At 36.1% G+C, this 15,509-nt stretch overlaps 1 protein-coding gene across 2 annotated transcripts in view; it reads left to right on the forward strand.

The window, feature by feature from the left end:
* The window catches only part of UTRN (utrophin), a 490,808-nt gene that overhangs the window by 210,317 nt on the left and 264,982 nt on the right, over window positions 1-15,509 (forward strand). For both annotated transcript variants that reach the window (XM_060283969.2, XM_060283970.2), the window contains 5 exons: window positions 3,574-3,724; window positions 4,946-5,121; window positions 9,032-9,167; window positions 10,861-11,010; window positions 14,306-14,381. In XM_060283969.2, the coding sequence (XP_060139952.1) occupies window positions 3,574-3,724; window positions 4,946-5,121; window positions 9,032-9,167; window positions 10,861-11,010; window positions 14,306-14,381 (689 nt within the window). The remainder of the gene's footprint in view (window positions 1-3,573; window positions 3,725-4,945; window positions 5,122-9,031; window positions 9,168-10,860; window positions 11,011-14,305; window positions 14,382-15,509) is intronic.

The raw sequence follows: 15,509 nt of genomic DNA on the forward strand, positions 1-15,509 counted from the left end.
GTGAGTGTATGCCTGTGAGTATGAGTATAAATTTGATTTTCTTGGCCTTTCTTAGTATACTGACACATCATTTGTATATAATGATAACTTTTCTTCTTTTTTTCAATTATCCTATTTGCATATATGCATCTGGCTAATGTGGCAGAATTTCAAGAACGTTATGATTAGTAATGTTGATTGCAGATATTCATGCCATTTACTTGATTATAAAAATTTTAACTTTTTAGAAAATACTTTATTCCATAGTTTTTTTTAATTGAGCACAGAGCAGTATTCTCTTATGTTAGAAAAGTCTTCTCTATCACATTTTTATTTTATTATTTTGTTTTCTGTGTTTACTAGATTTCATTTGCTAGGAGGTTGTCTCTCTTATTTTCTTTAGCCCTGTACTTGGATGTATTAGTTGATTATGTTCTTATTCTTATTCCTAATTTTTATTTAGTTTTTCTCTTCCAACCTTGGTAACCTATCCTAAAATGTTTATTTTTCCTCATTCCTATGTGCCCACTTTTACAAGCAACAAGTGAGCACTCCTTTCTATTCTTTTCTTTTCATAGAACATCGAGGCAATGGCAAATATCCTGTGCTTTCATAACTGTTATCGGTCATAATGACACCTGGGTGACCACCAAGTCATTTGTCTATGCCAGGTCTCTGTGCTGTTTTGCTTATAAAATTTTTAAAGGATTGTTGGCCTGTGGTAAAAGATAAATACCATGAAAATAAACAGGTATCTTTCTTTGAGAAGTCCCTTATGCCTCCTTTGTAATGGTTCATGGCATTAGCTTTGATATTTTTCCTTAAGTAATTTTAGAACCATCTTAGACGAACAGTGGAACAGTGGAGAAATAAGCCAGTTATGTCTTCCTTCTCATCTTAGATCCTTGGATCTTTGTGTATCTTCTCTCCTAAGAATGTCTTCCCAGATATTTATCCTCTGTATCTTCTTTGTGCCTCTCACTGCTGTGTGGACAAAGTTCAGACTTCTTATCTTGACCTTAGAAGCTTTTTAACAGTGTTCTCCAGTTGGCCTAATTTCTAATACCTTATACGTACTGCTCAAAAACAAGTTTTCTTCACTCATTTCACATAAACTTGATTAAAATTTCCTTTACTTCTTTACCTTCCTAGCTTTCTGATTCTTACTCAGAATTCCATCTTTTACCAGGAATAGTTTTCCTTCTTAATTTAATCAGTCATTCTTTTTCCATCATTTAAAAAGTGTTTAAAACTCAGTTTCATCATAGAAGACTTCACCCATCCACCTACCTATGTATACCTATACCTATCTATCCGTGAACCATTCATTTAATGAATATTTATTGAGTGCTGACTAATGAAGATTGTCTTAATATATTCTCTTAGTGTTTTGTTTGAAGTGCTCTTATTTTCATTATGCCCAATAGAACATTGCTTCCCTGTGGGCACTCAACAAATATTAATGGAATTTTTATTCAGTGATGTTCATGGAAGAAGGAAACATAAAGATTATTTAGGAGTTAGCGATGTCAGGGACCATTTTATTATTTTTTAAAATAATAATATTACCTTTTTATTATATAAACATTTTAGTAGAACCATTAAAATTTCAGAGATCTCTTCTAAACTTCTCCTGGTACCACTACTCTAAACAAAGAGGCACAGGGAAATTCTTTAGGATCCCAATCCAACAGAGCTTTTCTTTTTTACACTTATATGTTCCAAATATGACAAGCACTAGAGTTTGGCTTTATCTCATTTCTAAAGGAGTTATGTTTGAATAGAAGTCTTGATAGTCTTTGTTTCATTGCCTAACCTGAGCTTTGCAGGCACTCCTATCCTGTGCTGTGTTCAGGTTAATGGGACACACTGAATTAGTCCCTGCACGGAGTACATTAGTCTGCTAGGGCAACCATAATAAGATACCACAGACAAGGTGGCTTAAACAACAGACGTTTATTTTCTGTCAGTTCTGGAGGCTGGTACCAGAAGAGTTAGTTTTCGGTGAGGCTTCTCTTACTGGCTTGCAGATGGCCACCTTCTCACTGTATCCTTACCTTACATGGCCTTTCCTCTGTGCTCTTGCAAAGAGAGAGAGAGACAGAGAGGCAGAAAGAGGCAGACATAGAGAGAGATATCTCTGGTGTCTCTCCCTCTTATTAGGACAGCAGTCCTATGGGATTAATGACCCACCTGACCTCATTTAACCTTAATTACCTCCCTAAACACCCTGTCTCCAATATAGTCATGTTGGGGGTTAGGGCTTCAACATATGAATCAGGGGGGATGGAATTCAGTCCATAACACAGAGCTAATAGACTGCAAGGAAATTTTTTTTTTAACATCTTTATTGGAATAAAATTGCTTTACAATGGTGTGTTAGTTTCTGCTTTATAACAAAGTGAATCAGCTATACATATATATATATCCCCATATCCCTTCCCTCTTGCATCTCCCTCCCTCCCACCCTCCCTATCCCACCCCTCTAGGTGGTCACAAAGCACCAAGCTGATATCCCTGTGCTATGCGGCTGCTTCCCACTAGCTAGCTATTTTACATTTGGTAGTGTATATATGTCAGTGCCACTCTCTCACTTCGTCCCAGCTTACCCTTCCCCCTCCCTGTATCCTCAAGTCCATTCTCTACGTCTGCATCTTTATTCCTGTTCTGCCCCTAGGTTCTTCAGAACCTTTTGTTTTTTTTTTTTAGATTCCATGTATATGTGTTAGCATATGGTATTTTTCTCTTTCTGACTTACTTCACTCTGTGTGACAGACTCTAGGTCCATCCACCTCACTACAAATAACTCAATTTTTTATGGCTGAATAATATTCCATTGTATATATGTGCCACATCTTCTTTATCCATTCATCTGTCAATGGACACTTAGGTTGCTTCCATGTCCTGGCTATTGTAAATAGAGCTGCAATGAACATAGTGGTACATGACTTTTTGAATTATGGTTTTCTCCAGGTATATGCCCAGTAGTGGGATTGCTGGGTCATATGGTAGTTCTATTTTTAGTTTTTTAAGGACCCTCCATACTGTTCTCCATAGTGGCTGTATCAATTTACATTCCCACCAACAGTATACTGCAAGGAAATTTTGAAGTGTTTTGGCCTTTTGGGTTTTGTTCTAGCTGGGAACTAAGTGTTCTGGAAGTAAAACACGCTATTTTTTTCCTAAGAGAATAGAGTAATTAATCATATTTTACACTTCATGGTGTTTGAAATGTTAAGTGTTTAAAGTTGGGTGGGTTAACGTGCCTGCAGCTAATCTATCTTGATTTTCCAAGCCAGAGAAGGCTGTCTTTTCAGTTAAAATGCTGCCTAGTGTATGTGTATGTGTGCATGAATATGGGGGGCGGGGTGGTGTATGCAGATTGCTTTGCTCTTGGTATGATGCATGTTTCTCTAAGAGGAATCATTAACTGTAATCCACTACGGAAACTGGTCTTAAAGAGCAGTGAGCTGTGAATTCACTCATTTTGAGGCTTTCAGTTTAAATGAGGTTTGAATTTTCATTTTAGAAAATTGCTTCTAGACGGTCCTGGAAAGTTGGGAAACCTATTTTATTTTGTTTGTTGTTCTCTAGTTATTTCGATAGGGCTGTGGAAGAATGGAGACAGTTCCATTGTGACCTCAATGACCTCACACAGTGGATAACGGAAGCTGAAGAGTTGCTGGCTGATACTTTTGCTCCAGATGGTGGCCTGGACTTAGAGAAAGCCAGGATACATCAGCAGGTGAGTGCTTTCTGTCAGAGGATGAGGATCTGCTAAAAAAGGTGGCATATTTATTTAGTATACGCCATTTAAGACAGATTTCGAAAGTAGGGGCTCACTATATTAATTTTTCGGGAGTATATAGACAATCTGTAATTTTTGTTCCAGTTCTAGTTTCCAGTTTTAAAGGTTTAAGAAAAATGGTTATTTCAATTTTTAATTAGGATTTTAAAGAAATTAAATAAAAAAATACTCTTTAGTGGAATATGTGAAAAACAATTTTATTTTTAAAATTTTATATTTAGAATAACACTTGTAAAATTTTGTACTCAAGACTGCATCAAGGCCAGAACGATATCTGCATACCTCACCTCTATTTTCTATACTTAAACACTTAGGCATCTTATGTTTCTTTGTATCATTGATCATTGTGATAAAAGTAAATTATTCTTGAGCTATATCAGGACAGCTGCTCATGTAAGTCTAATTCAGTCTTGGGAAAATATAACACAATAACTAAATCAGTTCTGCTGATAATAATGGGTCGTTAAAAATAATGGTTGAAAGCAAGCAACATTTCAATTTACCATTGTTGAAAATATTTTCTCTTTTATTAAATTTTTAAAATATATTTTATGTAGAAGGCTTCTGAGGAGTTAGAAAATGCTTTTATTTTTCTCATAAATATGTTAATGCATTTTTTCTTATTTTTAGAGTTATAGAGAAGTGCTTAAATTGACTTTAAAATATCCTTTCTTAATCCGTTGCTTAAAAATTTACAGACCAGTGAAGCAATGTCTCAGTAAAATGCACATTGAGGGTTACTTATATATGGTAGGACGTAATGGTATATAGGGGTAGAGGGTTTAAAATTTTTTTAAGAGACACTTTCCAGCACGTGTATAGAAGATAGGCAATTCACTTCAATCAAACATGATTGATGCTTATGCGTCAATGTAAACAGCAGTGATTTATGTTATTAGGCTGTCCTCTTCCACTCTATTTTGCCTGATGACATTCATGAGAGTGGGTTAGATTTCAAAATAGATTTCATTTAATGTGTTCAATGAAATGTAATTGAAGTGTTAAAAATGCCTTTTTCATATATGTAAAATATCCTTCCAGGGCTTTGTTTCTCTAACACTTAAATTGACACCACACCAATGGTTCCTGGGTGGATTCATTACCTCAGAACAGTTTAGTTTAGAAGTGGAGTTAATCTTGAGTTGTTCTCTATCACAGGAGCTCGAGGAGGGCATCGGCAGCCACCAGCCCAGTTTTGCAGCACTAAACAGAACTGGGGATGGGATTGTACAGAAACTCTCCGCAACAGATGGAAGCTTCTTGAAGGACAAGCTGGCAGGTTTAAACCAACGCTGGGGTGCGATCGCTGCAGAAGTGAAGGATCGGCGGCCAAGGTGATTTAGCCGTGATAATTTGAGGGCACGGGGTGAAGGTATTTGGGCAGAGCCTTTTGAGATACGACCCAATGAGTTCCAGGTTCTTTTATTGTCTGATGTTAATACAATAGGAGTTTTATTGACATTTAAGACCTCCAATGTCCATGTTCTGTATTTTTAGGACATTGTCTCTTTCTGTGTCTTTAGGCTGTCTGTAGTCTTACTTTTCTACTCAGATATCATGCATATCAAAAAAATCTTTATTTCTCTTTTTCCTGTTTATTATGACATGGTGACTATGTGGCAGAAACTTGAAGTAGGTGGAGGAACACTCTGGACTCCCAGTCTGAAGATCTGGATTCAGGGTCAGGCCTCTCCCTCACTCGTTTCCTGACTAGGCCTCCGGGTCTTCATGAGTAATCCCTCTCACTCGGTAGTTCTTGGTGTCTAAGGGTGTCCTATATCCTTATATGTCAGTGCTGAGTACATAGTACAGTTCCTCATTTATGTGACATAATAAATATAATGTATTATTGTGCATTTTTATGTCAGATTATGTTACAATGTCCCAGATTTTATTAGGGTGTCTTCTGATTACAAACATGTTTGATTACCAGTGAATATAATACTCAACATTACACATATTATTTTATATATTACTGTACAGTTATTTGAAGTTATGTTTTGAGACAATCAATTTTTAATGGATGATTCCTACTTAATACATTTCATCTCATTAATGGCCTTTTTTGGGGGGAGCGGGTTAATGATAGTTTCAGGTTAAAAAGTCCCAGGTAATTTTTTTCCTGCTAATTTTAACTCTGTAGATGACGTATTATTTTAGTGATAAGCTATTGTTATGTTAAAGGCTAATCTAATACTTTATCAAGTATATAGTATGACATAAAATATTGAACTTTGAATATTTGGCTTATGGCTGCTTTTTATAAAATAACATCATCTGTTATTTTGTGTGTTTTGGTAGGAGTCAAATCATAGTTTGTGTGTCTTGGTTGAGAGGTTGCCATGTGGAAGAGACAGGGTTTGGCCTCATTTAATCGTCACAACTACTCTCTGAGGGGACTGTTTAGACCCATTGTACAGCTTTGGAAACTGAGGCTCAGAGAGGAGAGGTTAAGTAACTTGTCTAGGGTCTCACAGAAAATTAGTGACAGTGCTAACTTATGCTCTTAAATACTTTGCCTGTAAAACTTGGGAAGACCTCAGAGTTCGCTGACCAAGTTTCCTCCCCTGTGAATGAAAACTAGGATATCTTCTTAGAGGAGTGTCATGAAGACTAAAGGAGACGGTGTTTGTAAAAAGTATTATTCTCTGACTATTTGTAGTAAACACGAACGACTAAGGAACTCAGAGAGACTAAGATGAAGAAAATGTTTAAAGGAAAAAATGATCTGATGTGATTAAATGACACATTATTAAGAAGATAGAGTGTTGTCACAGACACAGGGGTGATGGATTGTGGAACTGAGGCATCGCAGGGGAGGGATCCTGAAGCTGGTTTTGAAGCATTTACAGCAAATTTCCATAAATTCCCCTTACGGATGGTCTTGTAGGGAAAAGGCACAGAACAGACAAGGTGGGAGGCATTAAATAGTCTGGCCAGGTATGAAATCTGTGAAGGTTGGATGGTGAGGAGGCTTCAGGGGACCAGGGGCAGGATTGGAAGCTGAGGTCCCATACGATTTATGTGCCATGGTAGTGAGTCAGCAGGGAGAGTCCTTCTAGCTTGAAAATGATCTATCTCTCAGGTCTTAAGGAAAAAGATGTACCTGCTGGCATAGTATTAACAATAACTGCAGGAATTCCCTTAATCAGTTTCAAATGGCTCTCTGTGGAATGTGGTAATTATTGCTCCTGGGACTAACAAGGTGAAGCTAATACATGTTTTGCTCAATTTTTGGAAGAGAAAAGAATAATGAATCTCTTCTCCAGCATCTTGTATTTTAACTAAAACAATATTTGTTTTCATAAATTCATGTTTAACTTTACTTCAGGTTGTAATTTATCTCAACTTGGGGCCACCTTGCAATTTTATGGGCTTATTATGTGTACTGTTATCAGTCATTGAGGAACAACACACAGCTCAATTTATTTTTGTTTTGAGTGCCAGTCATTAAATATTTACACAGTTCAGCAACTTATGGTGTTATTCCTTAATGAGCAATTGTTACCTACTGTTTGAGCATGAATTTATAACTTGTTTTTACTTAGTGATAACATTTAAAATGTAGATTATATTTAGCTAGTTTGCAGATGAAAATTTTGTGTGACTCAAATATGTCTTATTGAAATTACTTGGTAATGTTAGTTTTCTTCATAGATATATTTTCAAAATACTAAATTAGTCATGATTATGAAACATTGGAAATTTAAATTACAACTTTTTTTTTTGAAACACAAGGTCTATAGTAGTATTTGAGTTGTTTCCAAAGTTGTTATTTAAAGACTCTTCCATACAGAGGGTAAATTACCTGTTTTGGTACTGGTAGTCTAAACAATTTGTACTATTGCTTTATTTATTTATTTTTTTAAATCTTGAAGCAGTGTTCTCTCCTGATGGATACTTAAAAATGAAAACTTGTGATTTTGTAGTGATTGTCATTAATTTTTTTTTAATTGAAGAATAGTTTATTTATAATGTTGTATTGTATGAGTCTCAGGTGTGCCACAAAGTGACTCAGTTTATATATATATATATATATATATATATTCTTTTTTATCGATAGATTCTTTTCCCTTATAGGTTATTACAAAATATTGAGCATAGTTCCCTGTGCTATACAATAGGTCCTTGTTGGTTATCTATTTTGTATATAGTATTGTGTATATGTTAATCCCAAACTCCTAATTTATTCCTCCCCCCTTTCCCTTATCAGTTTTTTAAACATTAAAATAGTTTATTTGTGATTAAAAAGAAAAAGTCATAGCCATAAAAAATGTAAATTCTTATTAGGGATGACATAATGTAATTCATTTAAAAAATTGCTTTCTATTTTTAAACCAGCAGCTAATAGCAGCAGCTATAAAAATGATACCACCACCAAGCTCTAAATAGCTTTCAAAATCTTTCTTAAAAATACATAATCTTGTTTGTCATATGAGTTGTAGTCACATTCTCATCTTTTGACAGATGGTTTATATAATTATAAATGTTATTCTTATAACATTAAAAAGATGTAATTGAGGCAGTTTTTTTTAATATTCATATGACTATTTGTTTCCTTATAGCCTTTAAAACTTTGACTTTGTTTTTTCTAGATTTTTTTTTTAGAACTTGGTGCTTTATTCAAATATAATACTTATTTTAATGAGCTAATCAAATTTCTGTTTTTTCTTGTCTTTCTTGTAAAAGAAAAGAAAATTTGTAAAAATTTCCCATTCTCAGTATCTTGCCTTGTTCTTGTTCTTTCTTTCCTATGAATAAAGTAGAGTAATAGTTGCAACCTAACGTGAATAATATGTCATATAATGATACTTTTCTATATCCATGGAGTACTCATAAAGAATTATGTATTTTTCTTTAATTATTTTAGATAAAGACATTTTTCATGTTTTCTTTTTAAAACCTCCATTATGTTGTACAGTGGTATCTAGCTTAAAATAAGTCCTTTGTATTAAATTTCTATATAGGTTTTCACTATGAGAGAAGACAACATTATTTAGTTTTAATGTTTTTTAATTTAATGAAGGAGGAAATCTTATTCTTATGTTTGCAAATAATCTTTGGTATTGCGGAACATATGTATTACTATTAACACTCATTTACGAATACATATTAAAATAATACATTTTAAAATAATTATTTTGTGTGTATGACATATTTAGTCAGAATATCTAATGCAAATATATAATGTTCTAGTTAACTGGATATTTTTTCTCAGTATTTTTCAATAATATAATCTTTTAGGTTAAAAGGAGAAAGTAAGCAGGTGATGGATTATAGAAAAAGACTAGATGAGATTATCTGTTGGTTAACAAAGGCCGAGAATGCTGTGCAAAAAAGATCAACCACTGAGCTGGAAGAAAACCTGCAAGAATTAACAGTAAGTGGTTTATTTGTCTCTATATTTGCCAGTGCTTTTTGATGCATGAATATTTTCACTGCAAATAAGATACTGCATGACTGAAGAAGAAAAGGGGAAGAAACTTTGTCCTTTGTGGTAAATGTGGTGAACTTTAAAGAGGAATATCTTTTTTTTTTTTAATTTTAATTTTAAAGAGCAGCTGTCATTTTATTCTTGCAGTGGTAAGGCTTCACACACATAAAAGTAATAAGTCATGTGGTCTCAGTAATGGACCAAAGGTTTTTTGGAATATTTTAAACAGACGTCATCATTTTAGAATATAATAATGCTGGGAAGTATAGGTTTTTGCTTTGGGACTTAGAAGATAATTACTGATTACTATCTATAAAACTGAGTCCTACAAGAAGACTCAAAGTGAGTTGAGAGTAACTCACTGCAGCTTACTATGGACTTAGCATCACGGTTGTATTAATCAAATTTTCTTTGTTGATCTGCAACCAACAAGAATTGTTTATAGTTGTATAGGTATACAACATATAGAAATACATAAAAATATATAGATATGTTAATATACCCAAATATCCATACATTTTTATATCCAAAAATTTTATATTTTTGTGCTAAGAATTAAAGTACTTGTAGTAGAACAATAAGCATAATGTGCTCACATTTTTACTAAACAAAAAGAAATTGTGTGTGAGTGTGGATACACACATCTGTGTGCAACAAAGTATACCTAAAAGGATACCCACTAATCTGATAAGAGATTTTTTTCTAAAGGAGTATGACTGAGGTATTGTGGGAAAGAAACTTTTAATACTGATGAAAAATACATGGCAAACAATTATTAAGTTTTCTTTTCAAAATGTGACAAATATCTAACAAACTTGCTCCTGTCTTATCTAAAAATTTCAATAGTTTTCTTGGAATATGCCTTTTGTAAACAATTTGGGGACAGTCACAGGGGATGGGACAGTATATTAGGGTAGGTAGAGATAAGATAGAGATGCATGCATAAAATGCTCCTGTTGTTTCTGGGTTTTTTTTTGGCCTTTCATTAGAATAGATATAATTTTATTAGCAAAGAACAGAATGTTAAGTTGTCGATGTAAATATGATATAATATGACCCTGTTAAGAGACAGGGGGTCAGGGGTAGTAGTTCATGTACACACAATGCACACTGAAGGTGGGAGGTCATTCCCAAATTAGTTACAGTTTGTTAAGATAAGTTTAGGCTTCTTAGAAGTTTATTTCCATTTAAGAAATTAAAGGTCCACATTTATAGGAGTACAATAAGTTGCTGACATACGAAGGAGTTCTGTTCCGAGAGCTCATTTGTAAGTCCAATTTGTTTGTAAGTCCAACAAAGTTAGCCTAGGTACCCAACTAACACAATTGGCTATATAATATTGTACTGAAATAGGTTTATAATACTTTTCACACAGATAATATGTACATAAAAAACAAACACAAAAAAATAAAGAAAACATTTTTAATCTTTATAGTACAGTACCTTGAAAAGTACAGTAGTACAGTACAACAGCTGGCATACAGGGGCTGGCACGCATGTTCGCATCTTTGAAAGTTCACAACTTGAAGGTTCATATGTAGGGAACTTGCTGTATTTCCCAAAGAGATTCCTAATACAGTTCTTGATCTTTTCCTGGTATGACAACCTTTTAACCATACCCCGCTTCTGACTCCTTTAGGACTTAATCCAGGAGATGGATGATCAAGCTGAAAAACTCAAATGGCTGAATAGAACTGAATTAGAAATGCTTTCAGATAAAAGTCTGAGTTTACATGAAAGAGAAAAAATTTCAGAAAGCTTGAGAACTGTAAATTCGACGTGGAATAAGGTGTGTGTTAAGAATTACTGCGACACCTTCCTCATGTTTACTGATTTTGTTGTTAAAGAAGTGGAACCAGGCAACTGTTTTACTTTTAAGTATACCCAAATATGGGCACATTTTATTAATGCTTACTAATATTGATAATTATATTTTTTTCATCTGTCATGGATGGAAGCATATGTTCTCAAAGAATACTTATTTTACATGGAATTTTTTTGGCCTAGGAGATTTATACATTATATACTATATTAAATAATGAGTATATATTAGAATTAGGCAATAAAGTGCTAATAATTATACTCTGAAAATGAAAGCATTAAAATAACTTTGTGATGTTGCATGTGACTTTTCACATACGTAGATTTATTTTTAATGATTTTATTCATTCAACATGTATTTACTAGGTTCCACGTGGGATGTAATGGTATGTGGCTACAAATATGACTAAGATAAAGTCCTTTCTCTCATACTGTTACTTTTTTTGCAGTTGAAGCAGAGGTAGATAAAGTAATAGATTTCTATATATTTTGGCTTGGGTACATACCATAACAGAGTGTGAGGTCTGTCTGGGACATTGAATGGATATGTTTCTGCCCTGGTTTGGCTAGGTCCCATATCAGTCATTTTCCTCCCTCTCTATCCTTTTAAAATGACAGCACTCATTCTATATCTAATGGTTTAGGTGCTTTATTGATCTAGCCTCTCTGCTTGAGACTTACCGTCTTGATGAGTTACTGTTACTGATGACTCACACATCTGTATCTCTGGCCTGGACTCTCTCATTACTCTAGACTTCATCACAGCTGCCTGCTCAGCATCTCCACTTCAGTGTCTAATAGGTATCTCAGACTAACATACAAAGTCAAACTCCTGATCTCCACCTCCCTCCTGTGCCTTAGTATACTTCTCCCACCTCAGTTACTGGTAATTACATCCTTACTGTGTTTTATGCCAAAAACCCTGGACTCAGTCTTATGACATGTGAATTATATCTCAATTAAAAACAAACAAACACATAAACCTTGGAGTCACTATCATCAGCTTCTCCTTCAAAATACCTGTCTCTTTGATGGACGGTTTGAATGGATGGCTAGATGACTAGATACATGATAAGGCAAATACAGCAAAATTTTAACAGTTGTACATATTGAGTGGCACATGGGTGTTCCCTGGGCAATTCTTTCGGCTTTTCTTAGGTTTGCGAAATTTCATAAATTTGACCATTTCTCACGACCCCGTGGCCACTAAGTTGTTTCAAGCCACCGTCATCTCTTGTTGTATGATTCCTACAATGGCCACTTCACTACTCTTCCTGTTTCCTCCTTTTCCCTTTGTCAGTCTCTTCTCAAGAAAGCAGCCAAAGTATTTGTTAAAACATAACTCAGGGGCTTCCCTGGTGGCACAGTGGTTGGGAGTCCGCCTGCTGATGCAGGGGACGCAGGTTCGTGCCCCGGTCTGGGAAGATCCCATGTGCCGCGGAGCGGCTGGGCCTGTGAGCCATGGCCACTGAGCCTGTGCTCCGCAACGGGAGAGGCCACAACAGTGAGAGGCCCGCGTACCGCAAAAAAAAAAAACCCAAAAAACCCCCCATAACTCAGTTTAAGTAACTCCCCTGAACAGAGCCCACTAATGGTATCCATCACATTCAGAGTAAAGGCCGAAGTCCTCACTGTGACTTACTAGGTTCATCATGTTCTGGCTTCCTGTTATCTCTCTGACTTCATCTGCTACTCTCTCTCCCTGTGCTGCTTTCCAGACTTGTTGGCCCCGTGTCAAACATGCCAGACTCAGCGTGTGCATATTCAATCAGAGCACATGTATTTATTTAACACAGAGGATGTCAATGGGTATTGTGTAGAATAGGGTATGGTGGTCACTTTGGGAGCATGATGTTAGATAGAGCCAAACCTTCCTTTATCACAGGACTTCACATAGATTTTACACTAATTATGTGAATTACGAATGTCTAAGACGAAGCAATGCTTACTCTGTAGAGAATTTCAACAAACACATTTTAAGAAATACTAATCTGAGATATTTCATTCATTCATGCTTTTATTCATTCACTTAATAGGTTTTTACCAGACTCTCATTTTATGCCAGGCACCATTTTAAGAGCTAGGAATACAGTAAAGAGCATGAAAATGCTTCTAACCCAAAGAGCTTATTGTAGGTGAGACAAGTAGATAAACAATTATAACAAAGAGGTATCCATGGGGACATAAAGGTAGGGCACCTACCTGGCTTTGGGTGATAACCGTGGAAGATTTTGTGGAGATCATATCCAAGCTAAGATGATAAAAGATGAATGAGTATTGGTCAGATGGACGATGGAGGAAAAGGCCTTGCAGGGAAAAGCAGCAGTAAGTGAAAGGGTCTAGAGGGGACAGAGAGTGAATCTGGGTCCTGGAAGTAGCTCAATATGAATTGGAAGGACAAGAGATGCTTGCAGAGACCTAGGGGCCTCACCATGCATCACAAGGAATTCAAGTTCCGTCTTGAAGCTATTTCACCACCTTGAAAGCAGTGGGAAACTGTTGATAGGTTTTAAACAAGTTACATTTTGAAAGATCACTATAGCTGCACCACAGAGATGGATGGAGCGAACCCAAGGGTGGCTATGCTTAGGACATCAGGACATCAAGTAACTCCTCTGAGCAAAGCCCACCATCCAGATCAGGGTAACTGATCTGGAAAAATAGTTAGAGTCATTAGACAACTTTGTGAAGAGAGTGTCAAGGAGGCAGGTGATGAATCCATATTTGGACACGTCTGAATGTACAGTTGACAGGGAAAGCTGGACTGAAGATAGGTTTTGGGGAGTCTTCAGCCTCTTAAAACTCCGCGTGATAAGTGAAACCAGTAGAAACCAAGACCCAGGGAGAGAGGCCAGTATCGAGGGTTAGAAGACCAAAAATCCTACCCTGTAGAATGTTGGTATTTGGTGGAAGGGCAGAGGAAAATGAGCTGGGGAAGGACACTTAGAAGATCAGTCAGAGAGGTGGGAGTAAAATCAAGATTGTAGAATACTAACAAAATTCAAGGGAGAGGGAGTGGCAGCATTAAATGTTGCAAAGGGGCAAGGCAGTTAAGGACTAGATGACATTCTTGATGCTGGTGGAGCTGGGGGTCAAGCAAGACTGCAGTGGATAGTGGTTAGTGAAAGTGGACACAGAAGCTTAGGCACTGAGGGGGAGGAAAGCGGCGGCATTATCATTTAGAAGAACGCTTCCTCTTCAGAATATATAATCGTCTTTATTTATATACTATCCTTCTCTTTCTGTTTGGCCTGATGCTCTAGATATGCAGAGAAGTGCCTAGTGCGCTGAAGGAACGCATCCAGGAACCCTGTTCTGTTGCTCAGACAAGAATTGCTGGTAAGATACAGTTTATTTCTTTACAAAATTTTTTATACATAACAAAATTTTATGATTACGAGCATTGTATATGAATTAGAAAAACTTATTTAAAAACACAATGCACTTGTGATTTCTTATTCTGCTTTCAATCATTTGAAAAGAACATCTTCTCTAAACACAAGGCATATTTCACTGCCCAGTGTGTGCAAGGCATTCCCTCTCATGGGAGGTGAGACTTTTAGCCTTTCCTGGGACCAGAGTAGAACCAGATGCTGCTGGAGGCAAGGGAAGAGGCAAGGTGAGGACACTGGAAAATAGTTTTCTGGGGACATTTTGAAGTGAACAATTCTCCTAACTCGCTGTCCTGATTCTGTTCTTATCTTACCACTCCTCGATAATCTGTTCTTCTGATAGCAGCTAAGTGATGCTTTAGAAACAGGTTTGATGTCACTCCTTTGATTTCAATCTTTTAATCACTTCCATCATACATAAGTGAGTTCTACAGTCTTACCATGGTCCAGAAGACCATGTATGATCTGTCTGCTCCCTGTCTCTGTAATCCCATTTCTTATCACTTTTTCCTTTGTTCATTCTGCCTCAAACACACTGGTCTTCTTGCTGTTTCTAACATGCCAAGAACATTTCCATTTATGGTCTTTGTGCTTGCTGTTTCTTCTTTCTTTCTTACCCAAATGTCCTTCCCTCAGGTATTGCATGTTTCACACACTCACTTCGTTTGTTCTCTTCTCAAATATTCCCTTTTTAGATGGGCCTTTCTTGACCTGACCACGCTATGTCAGATACATTCTGTCTCTCTCCAAGATACATGCTGTTTCTCTCCAACTTCTTGCATTGGTTTTACTTCGTGGCGTATATCCATTCACGCCCACCAGAATGCAAACTCTGCGAGGTCAAGGCCTTTGTCTTACACATTCCCATACCTGTAGCATCTAGTCAAGTGCCTTGCACATTGTAGGTTCTTAATAGATATTTGATGAAACAGTGAATGAATATGTAGGTTGTTTTCAATGTTTTAAAAGCACAAAAAGTGACAGTGAGGATTGGGCAGAATGATGTATGAGCTGTTCTCTAGGGTATGTGGTGGTGAATCCCTGGGGTGATCGTGGTGAATACGGGCAACTTTGC

This window comes from Globicephala melas, chromosome 14 (genome assembly GCF_963455315.2).
Source record: "Globicephala melas chromosome 14, mGloMel1.2, whole genome shotgun sequence".
In the NCBI taxonomy this organism is placed as follows: Eukaryota; Metazoa; Chordata; class Mammalia; order Artiodactyla; family Delphinidae; genus Globicephala; species Globicephala melas.